Source organism: Mustela lutreola, chromosome 13 (assembly GCF_030435805.1).
Source record: "Mustela lutreola isolate mMusLut2 chromosome 13, mMusLut2.pri, whole genome shotgun sequence".
NCBI lineage: Eukaryota > Metazoa > Chordata > Mammalia > Carnivora > Mustelidae > Mustela > Mustela lutreola.
The window spans coordinates 82106279-82123888 of NC_081302.1; the positions used below are offsets into that span (position 1 = coordinate 82106279).

At 43.0% G+C, this 17610-nt stretch overlaps 1 protein-coding gene across 4 annotated transcripts in view; it reads left to right on the forward strand.

The window, feature by feature from the left end:
• Window positions 1–17610, forward strand: part of SPATA13 (spermatogenesis associated 13) — a 341308-nt gene that overhangs the window by 244958 nt on the left and 78740 nt on the right. For all 4 annotated transcript variants that reach the window (XR_009347123.1, XM_059144760.1, XM_059144759.1 and 1 more), the window contains one exon: window positions 9881–11602. Coding sequence is in view for 3 of the 4 variants with exons in the window: in XM_059144760.1 (XP_059000743.1) it covers window positions 9881–11602 (1722 nt within the window). In the remaining variant the exon portion in view is untranslated. The remainder of the gene's footprint in view (window positions 1–9880; window positions 11603–17610) is intronic.

Sequence of the window (17610 nt, forward strand, 5' to 3'; positions counted from 1 at the left end):
TGCGACTCCTCTCCGAAGGCACATCTGTTTCCTTTCCTGATTGCCTGGACTCAGAGGGTGACCTTTACTTCGCTTTCCTCGTTTTAGTTTCCAGATACTTAAGTCTTTATTATTCTTTAGTTTTTTGTTGGTGGCTGTTGTTTTAACATCCAACTAAACTGTTTTAAACTTTGCACAAAAGACAGACTATAGTATTCATTTGTTTCAGGCCCTGTCGAGCATCTGACATATTTTACTTTTTTTTATTTAGTTTTTTTTTAAAAAAGATTTTATTTCTTTGTCATTTGTCAGAGAGAGAGAGCGAGCGAGCAGAAGCAAGCATTGTGGCAGGCAGAGGCAGAGAGAGAAGCAGCGAGGGACCCGATGCGGGACTCGATCCCAGGACCCTAGGATCATGACCTGAGCAGAAGGCAGCAGCTTAATCGACCGAGCCACCCAGGTGTCCCGCATCTGACATATTTTAGAACACGATTAAGCTCTGTATTGGAAGAGCTGTGTCCATGGGATTTGAGGCTGGGGTGTTCCTGAGTCGGATACCTGTTCCTGTTATGCTCCGTTAGGCATCCAGAAATGTCAGGGTTGTGAGAGCTAGAACATCACATCAGGTGAAGAAGCTGAGGAAAGAGTGGTGTGGCCATGGTGATGGCCACGTCTTCTCATAGGCACAGTGTCAGAGGCATAGGTCAAGTTGATGGGCTATGAGGCCTGGCAGGCTGACAGGACAGACCTGACTGGGAAGACAGAACTGCAAATGGAAGGAAAGGAAAATCCCCTGGCGTGGGGGGTGGGTGGTGCTTGAGGGGTCAAGATTCTAAGAGATAAGGCTGTTTAGCATGGCCTTGCCCCTTCAGGACACAGTTGATCAGTGGGGAGAGTAGATGGTAAGCACCGTCGCCACTAGAGGCTGTGTGCATAGGGTTGCTATCGGTGAGCACCCAGAACTGTGCCCTTTCCCACAGCAGGGACCCTAAACAGATAAATCAAGTGATGAGAGAGAAGTTCATGTGATCCTATGGAAGCTTCTGGCCACAAATCTTTGTGTGGGGAAAGAATGGCAAACTCAAAAGAAGCCAGTAGGAGCCCTCAGAGTTGCCACTGAGTCCCTCTTTGGAGGACAGATATGTGCAGAGAAATTGGGGAGCGGGAATGAAAGCCTTCGAGCTGTGCACCGTTTTCTCCACTGTGAGTCTTCCTCGCCAGGGTTCTGTGTCTCCGTCCCTCTGTCAGGTTTTCCTTGTAATTGTGGCTGGTTTGCTTTTCTGAGCCATGGGAGAGTGTGAGAATAGGGTTCCACCCGTAGCAGCAGGAAGTTTTCTTTCTGTTCCAGCACAATGTCTGAAGTCCTCAGCATTATTTCTTCATGCCCCAGAGGTATGAAGAGGTCCCGTGAGGATGGACTCACCAGAATAGCCTCCTTCTAGAACAAAGTGGCCACAGATCAGCCCTTGTTGGGCTGGGCCGTGCTGTCCCACGGGCTGAGGTGTAAGACAGGGGGCCTCTGCTCAGGAACAGTCAGCTGGTCACTACTGGCTTAGTTCATCAGTGGGGTCATCGCACATTGCTACCCAGCACAGAGCAAGGAGGATATCTGCCAAGAGGTGGGAAGAGCTGACAGGGAAACCATATCCAAATGTCAGTTCAATTAGAAGAAGATAATTTAAATTAGACAGTGTAAGGCATTTTGGCAATTGCTTTAATGCAGAAAGCAAATATGAGAAGATGGGATACGTGCTTGAACAGAGCAGGGAGAAAGTGTTTCCCAGACCTCTGTCCTTCATGATGGCAGAATGGGCTGCTATGGCAATCCCCAACTGAAAACCTGTTTGGTGGCTGGAGAGAAATGGAGTGGAAAGTTTTGTCTTATTTCTCCAGCATGCGTGCTACAAATTGTGGTTCTATGCCTAGAAACATATTTCACGCAAAACACAAAAACAAAAAACTTCAGCAGAAAAAAAAATGCAGGGAAAATACAATGCAAAGATACACTCTCCTAAGCAGTTAGTAAGTATGTTTTCCCAAACGCTGTATTTACAAGCTGCAACGAGCCTTGGAGAGGGTTTTCTCTGCAGCCTGCACCAAGTGTTGTAGGCTGTGAGTCTGATGACGCATGGCTCTAGGTTCTGCTCAACCTGCCTTAAGCAAGCAGAAACATTGTTTTTGCTCCAGTGACCTTCAAAGTGTCTTCAAGATTAGGACCATCCATCTGGAAAACTTTCTTGCTCTGAAGAGTAAGTGCAAGGAAGTCCAGTTTCTGTGGTGACATCAGTTTTGGCATTGGTTGCAGACATAGGTAGTCCTAACCATGAACTTTGGTGGTTACTGCTCTAGTCTTACTCACCAGGAGAAAGACGGTGGACAGGGGACGAGGTGTAGGAAATCGGAGTAAGCTGTCTTCGGACCTTGAATTTAGCAGTGATTCTCCCGAAGTGTTCCAAAGCTGTTTCAGCTCTGAGGTTTAAAATGGGAGTGGAGGAAGGGAGGTTCAGAGGCTGGGACTCTGCTGAGTGTTGGGGCAACGGCAGGGCAGTATAGTGCAGGAAATCCCATCCACTGTTCCACAGATCCAGACCTACCCCGAGCATGTCTCACTAGACCTGACGGACCCCCCCATTTCAGAGATCAAAGGAAGGTTTTCCTCTCTTTGGGGTAAGACCTGCCCTGGCAAATCCTCATTTTCTCCTCCCCTTCCGCCCCATGGAACTGACAGAGCAAACACCTGTCCCCATTGGGAAACCCCATCTCACCCACAGGAATGTGGTTTAGCCTAGTAACCCAGATAAGGCCAGCCAAGACAGTCCCACGCTTGTTTGAAATTGACACCTTTCCCAAAGATACAGTGATTTCAATCTGATCCATGGTTACCTTTTTATATACACTTTCCATTTTTAAACACTTAAGTGATTGGATATTTAAATGAAGCCAAAGCTCTAACTTTTTGGAGGTATCTTTCCCCAGTTCTTCAACAGAAGAGACCCAGGGATACCAGATATGTGGGCATGGGATATTCGTCCTTTGACAGACAGGGTACATGGTGTTGCACAGGAGAGAGAGAGTGTCTTATATTAAGGACTGTGAGAATTGGGGGGTGGGAAGCAGATTCCTCTCTGGATCTAGAACCCACAATTGAATCTTAGGTACATTTTCCTATGGAAATGTTATAAATTATGGTTAAATTCAGTAGTGGCCATATTATTAGATAAATAAAGTTTGATGAACAGAGTCTGTGAGGGAACCAGATTGTCTGTTGTACTTTTAGAGTACAGCCTGTTCATAAAATGTGGGGTGCTAGAATTTCCAGCTTCTGCTCAGGGTCTTGATTTCAGTAAGGCTCTGGGAAAGCTATTGGAATGAATAATAGAAGGAAAAGGCCTGAACAGGAAGAGAAAGAGGGAAAATCAAAAGGGGAAGTTCAGCATATGAGAAAGACTCAGTATTTTCTTTTTATCAATCCCTAAACTGTAACAATAAAATCTATATAATTGTAATAAAGTTAGGCATTTATTATTGTCAAATATTTGAAATTACTATTTATCAGAATGTCTTAGCTACACATATGTGATTTTTTTTTTTTAACACACCCATCTAGTTTAAATTATAAAAGTTAAGAGTTTGGGTACTCAGATTACACAAAAAATATATATCTGATTTATGGTATGAAATAGAAAATGGTGTGAAATAGAGATTCTTACTCTACCCAAGTATGAATGCATTTACCTGTAATTTCCTGGGTAAAGAGATTTATAAAGAGTTGTACCAGCTTAATATTTATGTTAATTCCCTTTTGTTTTACACTTAGTAAGTTGAAATAGTTTCTTTGAACTAAGAGTAGGGAAAATACTAAAGTGTAGGTTGCATTAAATATTTCAAAGACATATTTTATAGAAGAAACATTTTATATTTTTAAACAGAAAATGTAATTTTACAGAAGAAAATCGCTTTCCTAATAATCATAGTTACTTTAGGACCCTCTTTGGATATTTTTATTCAAATTTTGATGATTAACATTGAGACAGATAGATGGAAGTATATGTTACCCAAATATACATTTCAACATTAATATTAGAAAACACTTTTTAAGTGTGTTATGAAATGTTTATAAAATTCTTCATTGTCCTATTAACTCAGATATATAATTTATGTAATGTGAGCATTCAGATTCATAAACTTCAGATAAATATGATTGCATATTAAAATGAAATATCTGTATTAATAGTTAAAAACTATATGTAGCGATTAACATGTCAGGATTTACATTCCTATGATATTTTCTTTTTCACTGAATGTATAAAAAACACCTATAAAATTAGATACCATTAAAGTAATGGAACATAGAGATTAAGTTGAGCATTTCTACCACAGCAAACTAGCTGCTATCAATATTATCATTTTAAAGATTTTCTTTTATCAGTATCATCAAACAGTACATACATAGAACACTGTTTTATGATTAAAAATGATAAATTTCAGTAGTTTCCAAGAAACCATTCTGAAACTGACTGATAGCACTTCCTGGTGTTCAGGGCTTTCTTTCACATTCTATTTCTTTTTCCCAATAGTATCACTGAAGGTGGTGGCTGGGAATGCTGCTAGCTTTCTAGAATGCTTAGGACAGCCCTCACAGCTAAGAATGACACAGCCCCGCATATATATGTGACGCACCATGCCAAAGAAGTGGTAGTCATTCATTCAATAACTGACTGGATGCTGAGAATACAGAGTTAAGTAAGACCTGGTTTGGGACTTAATAGAACTTTTCAGAGTTTAGCAGAGAAAGGAGACTGTGAAACTAGCATTACAGAGCAGTATGGTAAATGCGTAAATGGAGCGATGTGTAAGAGAGCCCACAGAGAAGGGGCCTTTGAACTGGATAGGAAGCAAAGAGTTCCTCTTGGGGAAAAGTTGATGTGAATTAATGAAAGTTATTAGGTAAAGCACATATTTATCAGTCAGGAAACGAGAAACATTTTCAGATATTTCAGACAAAGAGAATCTAAAATAGGGATTATGTTTATACAGACTTGAAACAGAAGAGGAGAGAGTGAGGAACTCAGATGAACAACAACAGGAAGATAGTCCCACCATCGGCTGGAGGGAGAGGGGAAGACGCCCCTTCGGTAGTGTACACAGTGTCCTGGTGTCCGTCTTCTCCCACACGCATCCTCTCCCACCAGTGCTTCCCACTGACCAACTTAGCCAGAAGCCCTTTGTCAGAGGAGCCCCGGAATGTGTTTCCCTACAATACAGAGAGACAAAAATGGCTGGAAGAAGTCTCTGAGAGCAGACAAGGAAATAACCCAAAGCACAGCAGTATGAGAAACTCTCCCAGTAAATAATTCCGTACGGCCTGAGTGAGAGGTATTGTACGCTAGGCTGAGATCTGACATCCTCTCGAGGTTCAGAGATGGCGGCCAGTGACGCTAGATGAAGTGGCAGAACTCCACTGGCAGTGTTTGGGAAGGACGCTGGCCGGACTTGGAGGCGAGAGGATGTTCTTCAGGAGGCTAAGGCAGCTGGAAGGCACTACAGATCGGAAATAAGGCCATGGCAGCCACACTGAGCACAGACTGGTGCGATCTGGAGGAGAATCTCTTCGACTTGGTGGCCAATGAGATCTGGAAGGAAAGGTAGAGGTCTAGGGTGACCAACAGGTTTTTGGCCAGTTTGTGGCACTGCTGGGGCCCAAACCTGGTTGGTCCCTCTGATTCCCGGCCCCATTGTGCTTTCACCAGTGGTGGCTGACAGTATGTCTCTCAGACCTCCTGGGTTCCAGTGCCCCAATCTTTACAAACAGGGGTTAGATGTTCCTTAAGGCAGTATTCTAAAGCACTGTGATTTGGAAGCTTTATACTTTCAGATTTCAATATATTTTCCTCCAATGTCACATTTTCTATATTTTACATGAACAGATTATAAAACCCCTCTTGTGTGTACATTTAACCTGATATGTATTTCTGAATTTCAAATTCAAGTATTATAAGTTCTTATTTAAAAAATTATTGGTCATAGTTGTTTTCAAAGAATTCTCATTACAAGTGAAAAGAAATGTTCTATTCTAAAGTTCATACACCCCAGAATCCAGCTCGTAGACAATGGATTTCACAATATTCCCATCTAAAAATCTTCCTTGTAGTTCTGTTCATAAATCTCTCTGGCAGAGCTCCCACAATTTACAAGACTTGCTACAAAACCACTGATTGAATCGCAACCCTTGTTAGTTAATAGAGGTCAAAGTATTAGTTCTAAATAATGCTACTTGGTATGTTTCTCGGAAATTCCAGGAAAAGCCTTTTTCCGTGATTTTCAGTTTCATTCCAAGCAGCACACAACAATCATGTTGTTCAGCTGCATGAACAAAATAGTAAGTCACTGGACGTTTAAAAAAAACATGTTGCCCCAATCAGAAATCAAGTCTGTGTATATTTTACTAGATCTGTATCTTAAAACTTAAGTTTTAGTAAATACTTAGACTTTTTAGTGTTATAAAATTTAAGCATCTTTAAACTGGATAAATATGGTGGTATTGTTGATGAATTGTTTTGTTGGGACAGACATTGACAAGGCAGGATAACTGATATAATTTTACATCAAGATAAATAATATAAGTGTTGCATAGCATTCTTACTCTCAAAGAGTTCACAGTCTTATTCTGAAGGCAGCCATATAAACCTATCATTTTAAATATGTCTTGGCCAAGCAATTTGGTGAGATGCCCATAATCCACAGAGTAAGGGGTCTTAATTAATTTTAGGAGGATCAGGAAGAGATTCCCAAAGAAGATGACACCTATGGGCAGTCTCAAATTGTTAGACTAAAGAGATGGCCTCTTTTCTAAACCTGTTTTCATCTTAATTCTACTACCACATGACACTGTGCCATCCTTCGAATTATATTGTTCTACCTAATGTAGGGTGACCAGCCATCCCAGTCTGGCAAGAGCTTCTCCGGATTCATCTCTGAGAGTTTCATGTCCTATAAAATACCTAACCAGTGGGCCAACTGGGACAGCTGGTCACCCAAGTTTATTGCCTCCTAATCAAATTAGGTTCCTGGATCTTCCTTTGCTCATGCCAAGTTCCCATCTAGAACAGTTTATCACCTTGTCACTTTCTTGGGTTTATCGTGGGGCTTACACAGATCTTTATACCTAAGAGGTTCATAAATTAATTGATTGGTTAATATGCCATATATATAAATGTTGATACCTAATCTTTTATAGGTGGCACTGGAGCACACATTACTGAAATGACTTAACTCAAGATTCATGTGGACGGTACTGAGTTTAAAATGTAGGCCTGCCCCCATGCCTGTTATAGAACATTCTCAATCTACCCAGCATTAAAATCAAGTACTGCTAGGACCCCTTGAGACCTCAGGGCCCCTGACACATATTTTCCATCCTTGGTTATAAAAAGTCTTGTAGCGCCCTCTAGCTTTAGTATCTGTAAATTGTCTCCGTCCAGTCAGATGACAAGAGAACGGTCATGTCTGCTCCTCTGTATGCAGTGTAAGTCATAAAAAAGCTATTATTATTATGTAAAATGCTATCGGTCAGTGCCCGTGACTGGACTTGATATTTGTATAAACTGTCTGCTTCGTTTCAAGATTGTGAGAAGTTGATAAAATCACAGCCCCGTGTCTCTCCCAGACAGGGAGGGTGGACAGGTGGTACTCAGTTTTAGACTCATTTTGCAACTGGTTAGAGATTTACCTCCAACCTCAATGCCGGGATGATTCAAATTTCTGCTTCTGTGGCTCATGCCCACAGCTCTTCGGGCTTCCTGATTTCTCCATGAGAACATTAAACTGCAGAGGGCATGTGGTAGCCTCATTAGGCTCCTGAGTAATGGAATTGGGTAAATCATCAGAAAGACTACAGGGGTCTGAATCTGTGTAGTTTTCCTGGTCCTAGATGGAATCAGCCCTTTGACTGTGACTCCCTGGGAATTCCTTAATTTGATGTAGGAGTAAATAAAAATGAACAACCAGAGAATTTGGAGAGTAGAAGCAGATGAGACCTCTTTGTGTGAGGTCACATTTTCTCCAGCGCTTGAGAGCACTGAGCTAAATTGGGACCTAATCTTAAGGTTGTTTTTGTTTTCTTAAAAGATTTTTATTTATGTATTTGACAGACAGAGATCACAAGTAGGCAGAGAGGCAGGCAGAGAGAGAGGAGGAAGCAGGCTCCCTGCTGAGCAGAGAGCCTGATGCTGGGCTCTATCCCAGGACCCCGGGATAATGACCTGAGCAGAAGGCAGAGGCTTTAACCCACTGAGCCACCCAGGTGCCCCTAACCTTAAGGTTTTTATGCAACTTTCTCCTCCTTTTCCTCTTTTGTCTTTAATACTGCCTTTGGAATAGTGGCTTTGACTGGCATAAGGGCATCTGGGATTTGACTTGAGTTGGGGTTATGTCATAAGGCACTGAATTTGGTGTCACACACTTGGGGTTCATATCCCAGTTCTGGCTCTCTTTGTTTATTAGTTTGAAGTAGTGGAGAGGAGCATAAGCTTTGGAAGGGAGAGCTGCAGGAACCCCAACACCTGCTGCCCAAGTGCCCATCTGATTATCTGTAAAATGGTAATCTGTAAAATGAAAATCTTGCAGGTTTGTATGAATAGTCAGTGGCACGTCATTTTTCAAACACTTAGTACAGGGGCCTGACACGTAGTAATAAGCACTTAGGGAGTGGTAGTCCTTTATGGTAATTATCACACTCCTTCCTACCTTCCTTCATTGACTAATCATTCGTTGAGAACAGAGGGACTGACATTTAAGCTGGCCGATGCATGCTGAGCAGGTCTTGGCCTGAAGGGCAAAGGGTAAAGAGCACTACCTCTTCACTTCGGGGAGAGAGCATGGACCGCAGGTATATGGTGGGCTTCAGGGCATGGAGGAGGAGAAAAGAAGGTGCAACTTTTGTTTCATTTGAATTTTTGCGTCTGAATTTCTAATACTTATAACCTTATCCCTGTCCATTCCCCAGCCAGTAAGAATCCTGCTGTCAGAGAGCCCTCACTAATGCAGTTTCCTTCACAAAGCCAGACCTCATGCATCCGCAGTTTGTCCCTTCCACTCATGTGTCCCTGTATCACTTTGTCTTTCAGTAGAGTTCAGGTGTTTTATAGACAGTAGGCAGCTGAGAGCATCTTGGTCTCTACTACAGCTCCTTGCACACACAGTACTCAATCTGCCTATTAGCTGTATTAAATTTAATATGGTTTGATATTTCACTGTGACACATTTTGAAATAGTTGTTGGTGTCTGTCTTTATTTGATAATCAAAAATTTCTTCTACTTCAAATAAAGAGAAGTCCAATGTTCAACAATGCCTTGGCCTCATTCTAGCAATTTTTCATTCCAGCAATTTTTAAAAAAAGATTTTATTTATTTATTTGAGAGAGTGTGTGCGTGAGAGAGAGAAAGAGGGAGAGAGCACGTAAGAAGGGGGAGGGTCAGAGGGAGAGGCAGACTCCCTGCCAACCAGGGAGCCTGATGCGAGACTCGATCCCGGGACTCCAGGATCATGACCTGAAACAAAGGCAGTCGCTTAACCAACCGAGCCACCCAGGTACCCTCATCCCAGCAGTTTTTCCAAAAGTGTTAACTAACTTTCGAGAATTTACCTTTACGTTGAATGCATAACCCATAATTATCTTTTTTTTTTTTAAAGGCACGTGTATTTGCATTCTTCCCTTTAATTCATTGTGAAATGAATTAGGAAAGGTAAATTTTTATTTTAAAATAGTTTTGAACTGATCAGCCCTGTCACAAAGCATGCTTCTTTTGTTTTTGTAATTCTTAAACCAAATAAGCCGCTGTTCCTAGAAGTTCTGCTGTGGGGGAAAATAAGTAAATCCCTGTTTTTAATTTTCTGTTGTAGGCAGTGGCCACCAGTGAAGAGCCTGATGTGCACAGCAGGTGTGAAAGCCAGGCTGGCAGCAGCCTGGGAGATGAAGGTCTGCATCCGGGGCCTGTGGACACGGATGTGCAGGTGGGTTTGAACCCTACTGCCTTGTGGCCACGGACTCACAGTCCCGAGAACATGACAACAGCCCAGAATGGCCACGGGCAACTTGCTGCAATCCCGTGTTCTGTCTCTGATCCCAAAGACCCCAAAATGGTGACTTACCCCGCGTGTCAGAATGGAGGATGCAGCAGCAGCTACTGCGGGGAGGCAGAAGCCCAGGAGGCCAGACTCAGCCCTGCTAAGCTCATGCGCCTCTTCTCCGTGAGCAGGAAGAGGACTGGCACCAACCCGGAGAGGCCCCGCTCCATGGTCTTGATGGGAAATTCCTCTACCTGGAATGCCCTTGCCTCCTTTCGGAAAATGGGATCTTTCAAAAAATTGAAGTCCTCCGTCCTTCAAGGAATTCAGAACCGAGAGGCGTCAGATGTGCCAAGGGAAGACCCTCCAGAACGTGACCCGGGGAAACCCATCTCAAACGGTGCTGCAATCGGAATGCAAACCAGCAGGTGCCCCAACTCGGGACCAGCAAGTGATGCCCCAAAGGCAGGGCCAGGGGGCGTGTCGGACTGCTCCGACCCCGAGGAGGCCGACGATGCCTTCCAGAGGAGCACCCATCGGTCCCGAAGCATCCGCCGTGCCTATGGCCTGGGCCGCATCAGCCTCCTGGATGGTGACAAGCATCCAGGGTCCCAGAACCATGTCCGGCCGCTGGCCCCCGGCCCCCAGGAGCCCACCGTGTGTGAGATCCTCGTGAAAGACTCCGAGAACAACAGCATCATCTACAGGAAAAGCAAGAGCACGGATAACTTGAACTTTCTGAAGAAGAGCTCCTTCAAGCGGAAGTCCACCTCAAATCTCATGGACCTCAAGGGGGCGCAGGAAAAGCCCGCGCCCCGACGGACGCTAAGCAGTTCATCAGCCGACTCGGAGAAGTTCGGTGGCTCCGAGAGGAGGACGAAGCGCTGGAAGAGCCCACTGCGGGCCAAGGACTTTGACCGCGTCCTGAGGTTTGTGAGCAGCGCCACGGACGCGGCCTGGAGGAAAGAGAGCCCCCGGAGCGGGGCGCCCTCGCCGGGCGAGGCGAGCCAGAGGCTGCAGGTGCGCAGCCGGCTGCACGACGCTTACTCCCGCCGCGTGTCCACCAGCGCGGAGCGCGAGTGGAGGAGGTGCGCGGGCGCGCACGCCGGCTCCGGCTGCGGCTCGCCCGGGGCCCCGAGCCCCCGGGTGGACGTGGACACCGCCGTCTTTCCTCTGGAAGCCCCAGGCTCCTGGGCGGCAGAGAGTGCCCGTCCTTGCGCCGCCAGCGCCTCGTCGAGTCCGGTTGCCCAGGACTGCGAGGAAAGCCGAGCTGGCGGCCCGTTTACGTTCGAAGCCGAGCAGCCGCTCATCCCTCCAAGGCCTACCACGCCCAAGCCCCCCAGCCCCCACAGCCCCGGCGCGGGAAGTGCCGCGTGTCCCAACAGCCTCAGCGCGCTGTCCCTCAGCTCAGTGGACAGTGAAGAAAGGGCAGAGGGGCCTGTGACCTCCCGGGATTCTGTGCAAGCCGCATATGACAAAGGCCGTGAGGACAGCGCCGGCAGCCACCCTCAGCTGAGCCCCCACCTGGCGTCAGGTGCAGAAGAAAGGAGGGAGGAGGTAAGGACAGAGCAGGGACCTCCTGTAGGTGACCTGCTGCGGAGGGGGCACCTGGCCCAGCTCTCACCTTTCATCGCTCCTGGAGGTCGCCCTTCCACTGGGTGTGTGTGTGTGTGTGTGTGTGTGTGTCCCCGGCCCCTGGCATTTATCCAATTTCCTTCACCTCCTGGAGACGCAGGCAGCCCCGTGCTAACTGGACTGCCCTCACGATTATTCCGGTCAAGTTTCTGTCATCTCTGTCTTTATCTCTTTTGAAATGAATTGCTAGTATTCCAGATCCCTTGCGATGGCGCTTGCCACACCATTCCTTCAAAGGGTATTTATAGAGGACCCACCACGTGCTGGGTTGGGGTTGGAGGGGAGTTGATAGAGACCTCTCTTCCACTCTATGCAGCTAATAGGGGCTCTCAAAAATTTTTTTGAAACTTCTGTTTTTTAATTAAATTACCCATAGCTTTCTTCTCTGTATTTTAAATTGTTTTTGTATCCTTCCAACAGACTACATATAAATGAGATTCCTTGTGTTAAGATACCATTATATGTTCTAAATCTTTTATTTTCTAGTAATGAATTTGAAACATGCAGTTTGATACCTGTCAACCTCTCAGTGACGATGGTTCAAAGAAATTTTTATGATGGTTATTGTACTTATTTTTAGAGTAGAACATAAGCATCTCATGAATCAGATCAACTAATAACTGTCAGGGCTCCAGGAGCAATGTTCTTTTCATATCCTGTCAAGCATCCAGACAACTTCACCTTACTGTATAATTTTCACTTATTTCTAAATGCATCCAGTACATTACAGAGCTCAAAGATGAGGAAATTCATTCATGTGTATATATTGCAAATTATTCTTCACGTATATTTCTAGACTATTTTACAGGTATAAATTGGTGCTTGCCATAGAAAATAATCCCCTAGCAACTCTTTCTTCCCACTGATCCCTGGAGAGGACCTTGGTTTTATTTTAATGCGTGTAGATGAATGATTGATTACACAGCAGCTTTTGCAAACATGGAAGCCAGGATAGCCTGTGTACTGTCTGCTTTGACCTTTGCTTTGCAGAGTCTTTGAAAATAGAAAGCCTGTTGCAGATGACTCTCAGGAGATCTAAATTATCCTGATGTGTCCCTGGGCAGCCAAAAAAGTGAGGCTGCCTCACTTTTTGTGGATGTAAGTTTGTACAGAGACCTCAGGGCCAGCATGTCTTCTAGAGGCCTTATATATTGATGACCATTTGCTCACTTGCATATTTCCAAAGAAGCCTTATCTAACAGTTGTAAGGACACTGGACTCATTGCTAGCTTTGGGAAGGAGTTCCAATTCTGTTAGCTATGCTCTATGTAATTGGCCAAAGCCTGAACCAGGCTGGGCTTCACTCCTTCCCTGGATGATAAGATGAAGCATTTCTTCTACTAAACACCCAGCCTGACCCACAGATGGTTTAGAACCACCCCCACCCCAGCCCCCAGGTCCCAAACAAAAGTTTTGTATAGGTCTAGAGGGTCTTTATACAAAACATGGAGATATTATTTTCTGCTTAATAAAATCAATAAAAAATCATCATTAAAATATTTTCTTCCTCAATACATATTAAATGAACATATGCAAGAGGTAGTTTCTAACTTTTCAGAATTATTTTGATCATTATATAGTTTTGCCCATATATTTGTAAAGTATAACATAATTATATATAGTTATAAATAATTTAATCATATATAATTTAATTTCTACCTACAGGGGATCATCAAAGATAGAAATCAGGGCACAGGTCATCAGGAGTGCACATGTGTATATAGATAATTTTAAAAATTTGCTTCAAGATGTTTATCACATTTTGAATTTACATTTATTTCTTCAAAATTCTTATCAAGCATATCAGGCTTCCTCTTGTGCTTTTAAAGTAAATGTCATAAAGAAAAATATAATGATGATTTTCCCCAATTTGCATTTTACATATTGGTAATCTTAGGGTTACTTGCAGGGAAGTAAAATGTATATATGATACAGTAAAATAGAATATGAAACCTTTTCTTGACATTTAGAAACAAAATACAAGCATAATGAAACAAATGAACAGAAAAAGAAATTACAAAATGCCAGAACTCCAAACTTTATGATTTAAAAAGCAGTTTTTTGGGTGCCTGGGTGGCTCAGTTATTAAGTGTCAGCCTTCTGCTGATGTCATGATCCCCGGGGTCCTGGGATTGAGTCCTATGTCAGGCTCTTCCCTCAGCAGGAAGCCTGCTTCTCCCTCTCCCACTTCCCCCTGCTTATGTTCCCTCTCTTACTTTGTCTCTGTCTGTCAAAAATATAAATAAAATCTTTTAAAAAATAAATAAATGAGTTTTTGTCCATCTTATATAGCATAACACAAATTTAAATTTCAGTATCAATATATCTTAATGTACAGTGTATTATTTTTTACTTAATTCATTGATAGTATGATTCTACTTCTATGTTTAAAGCTAGTTGAATAGTTAGTGTTGAATATAAAAAAGGTTGAAATCTGTGTATATTATGATATTTAAAATAAATGTTATGATGCAGTTTGCGAGAATAATTTTAAAATTTAGAACCTATTTTATATTACTTTGGAAAAAGGGTGGGAAAATGCTTGGATGCTCTTCCTTTATGAAACACTAGAAAAATCACCTTGTTAACTTCATACTTCTGCCACCTAGTGGTAAGTTTCTTGGTAAGAATAATGATCAGTTGAAGGATTCCACAATTGTTTAAGTTTAAAAATGTGATTTAGTACTTATACTGTGGACAGTGCTCCCTGATAAAGAGATAGGCATGTGAATTCAGCGTATTCTTGGCTGCTTTTCCCACCAAGTCACAGAATAGCCCCATTGGCTGAATTAGGTCACTAGGAAAGGGACCCAGTCCCTAGTCATGCCATATAGATTCAGAAATTTGTGGTAGTGTTGAAATATGCCATGGATGAAGTTCTTTTATTTTATTTATTTATGTATTTATTTATGTTTTATATTTATATTATGTATTTATATTATATTTATTTGTTTATTTTTTTTTTAAGATTTTATTTATTTATTTGACAGAGAGAGATTACAAGTAGGCAGAGAGGCAGGCAGAGATAGAGAGGAGGTAGCAGGCTCCCCGCTGAGCAGAGAGCCCGATGTGGGGCTCCATCCCAGGACTCTGAGATCATGACCTGAGCTGAAGGCAGCAGCTTAACCCACTGAGCCACCCAGGCGCCCTGTTTCTTTATTTTTAAAGATTTTATTTATTTACTTGAGAGAGAGAGCACAAGCAGTAGGAGTGGCAGAGACAGAGGGAGAAGCAGGCTCCCTGCTGAGCAAGGAGCTCGATGTGGGACTCGATCCCAGGACCCTGGGATCATGACCTGAGCTGAAGGTAGACACTTAACCAACTGAGCCACCCAGGTGCCCCTATTTATTTATTTTTAAAGATTGTATTTATTTTTTTAGAGAACAAGAGCATGCGGGTGTGCACATCCACATACCAGTTGGTGGAGGAGCAGAGGGGGAGAGAGAATCTTTTTTTTTTTTCTTTTTCCAAAATCTATTTATTTGACAGAGAGAGAGAGAGAGAGATCACAAGTAGGCAGGGAGACAGGTGGAGAGAGAGGAGGAAGCAGGCTCCTCGCCGAGCAGAGAGCACGATGCGGGGCTCGATCCCAGGACCCTGAGACCATGGCATGAGCCGAAGTCAGAGGCTTTAACCCACTGAGCCACCCAAGTGCTCCAGGGAGAGAGAATCTTAAGCAGACTCCAAGCTGAGCATGGAGCCCCACTTGGGGCTCAATCCTATAACCCTGAGATCATGACCTGAGCTAGAATGCAGAGTCAGACACTTAACTGAGACACCAGGTGCCCCAGAACTCTATTAAATGATGAAAACCTTTTGTAATTGCTTGAGAAGGAGCTTTATAGTCTTACAGTAGATTCTTATTTTATTTTATTTTTTTAGTTTCATTGGAATCCTGGCTCTGCCATTCGAAAGATGCCCACCATTGAGTGAATTGCTGAGTTTCTCCTGGCTTCAGTCTTCTCAAGGGTAGAATGTGGGATAGCTTCATCTTTCCTCGGATGTTTGTAGGAACCAGGGGATTTAGGCCCATTAAGCACTTCACCCAGTCTTTAACACTGGTTGTCAGTGCGTGATGATTACTATCGACTTAGATGATTTTCCATCCTAGTTTGACCTAACTGCTTGAAACCTGGGCCAACTGAGATCAGATTTTTCCAAAAGTGTTTTTTTGACTCTGTTATAGTCTTAGGGAGGATTGTGAAGATCTTTAAACAGTTAGTTTGACTTTACATTAAATTTTTTTTTTCAAGCATGAGAGTTAGGTTCCAGTATGACCTAACATTTTTAAGTGTTCATTTAGTATTGTACCAAAGCCAGTTTGTTGAGCGCCTACCACCTATAAGACACTCAAATGAGATGTAGCTCTATAAGGATGTCAAGGACATTATTAATGAGCTAAGATGTGTCTAAACCATATTAGAACTGTGCAGAATAGATTAAATCCACAAAAGAGGTAAAACCGTATGCTGTGGGGTTTCAGAAGAGTTACAGTTTTTACCCATGTATCAAATCAAGGAAAGAATCTGACTTAAAGAAGGTGAGATGTCTACATACAATTTTCAGTGGTCAGATATACAGAGATTTTATGTGATTTGAGAGAACAGGAAATAACATAGGTTGGTTTGGTATAGGGGAATGAACCAAGTTAAGATGAAATCATTAAGGCCAGATCATGGGCACTCTTGAATTTTCATTTTTTGTTAACATATATTTATTTCAGGGGTACTGGTCTGTGATTCACCAGTCTTACACAATTCACAGCACTCACCATAGCACATACCCCCTCCCGCCCCCCGCAGTGTTCACCATCCAGCCACCCCATCCTTCCCACCCTCTTCCTCTCCAGCAGCTCTCAGTTTGTTTCCTGGGATTAAGAGTCTCTTATGGTTTGTCTCCCTCTCTGGTTTCATCTTGTTTCATTTTTCCTTCCCTTCCTGTATGATCCTCTGTCTTGTTTATCAAATTCCTCTTATCAGTGAAAGCATATGATAATTGTCTTTCTATGATTGACTTATTTTGCTTAGCATAATATCCTCTAATTACATCCTCTCATTGCAAATAGCAACCTTTTGTTTTCCACTGTATATATATACCACATCTTCTTTATTCATTCTTCTGTTGATGGACATCTAGACTCTTTCCATAGTTTGGCTATTGTGGACATTGCTGCTATAAATATAGAGGTGCATGTGCCCCTTCAGATCACTACATTTGTATCTTTAGGGTAAATAACCAGTAGAGTAATTGCTGGGTTGTAGGGTAGGTCTATTTTCAACTTTTTGAGGAACGTCCATACTGTTTTCCAGAGTGGCGGCATCAGCTTGCATTCCCATCAACAGTGTAGGAGGGTCCCGCTTTCTCCACATTCTTACCAACACCTCCCATTTCCTGACTTGTTAATTTCAGCCATTCTGACTGGTGTCACGTGGTATCTCACAGTGGTTTTGATTTGGATTTCCCTGATGCCGAGTGATGTTGAGTACATTTTCATGTGTCTCTTTGGCCATTTGGATGTCTTTGGAGAAATGTTCATGTCGTCACCCCATTTCTTGATTGAATTATTTGTTCTTTGGGTGTTGAGTTTGATAGGTTCTTTATAGATTTTGGGTACTAAACCTTTATCTGATACGTCATTTGCAAATAAATCTCCCATTTTGTTGGTTGCCTTTTGGTTTTGTTGACTGTTTCCTTTGCTTTGCAAAAGCTTTTGATCTTGATGAAGTCCCAATAGTTCATTTTTGCCTTTGCTTCCCTTGCCTTTGGTGATGTTTCTAGGAAGAGGTTGCTGCCTATGTTCTTCTCAAGGATTTTGATGGGTTCCTGTCTCACAGTTAGGTCTTTCATCCATTTTGAGTCTTTTTTTGTGTGTGGTGTAAGGAAATCGTCCAGTTTCATTCTTCTGCATTGGCTGTCCAATTTTCCCAACA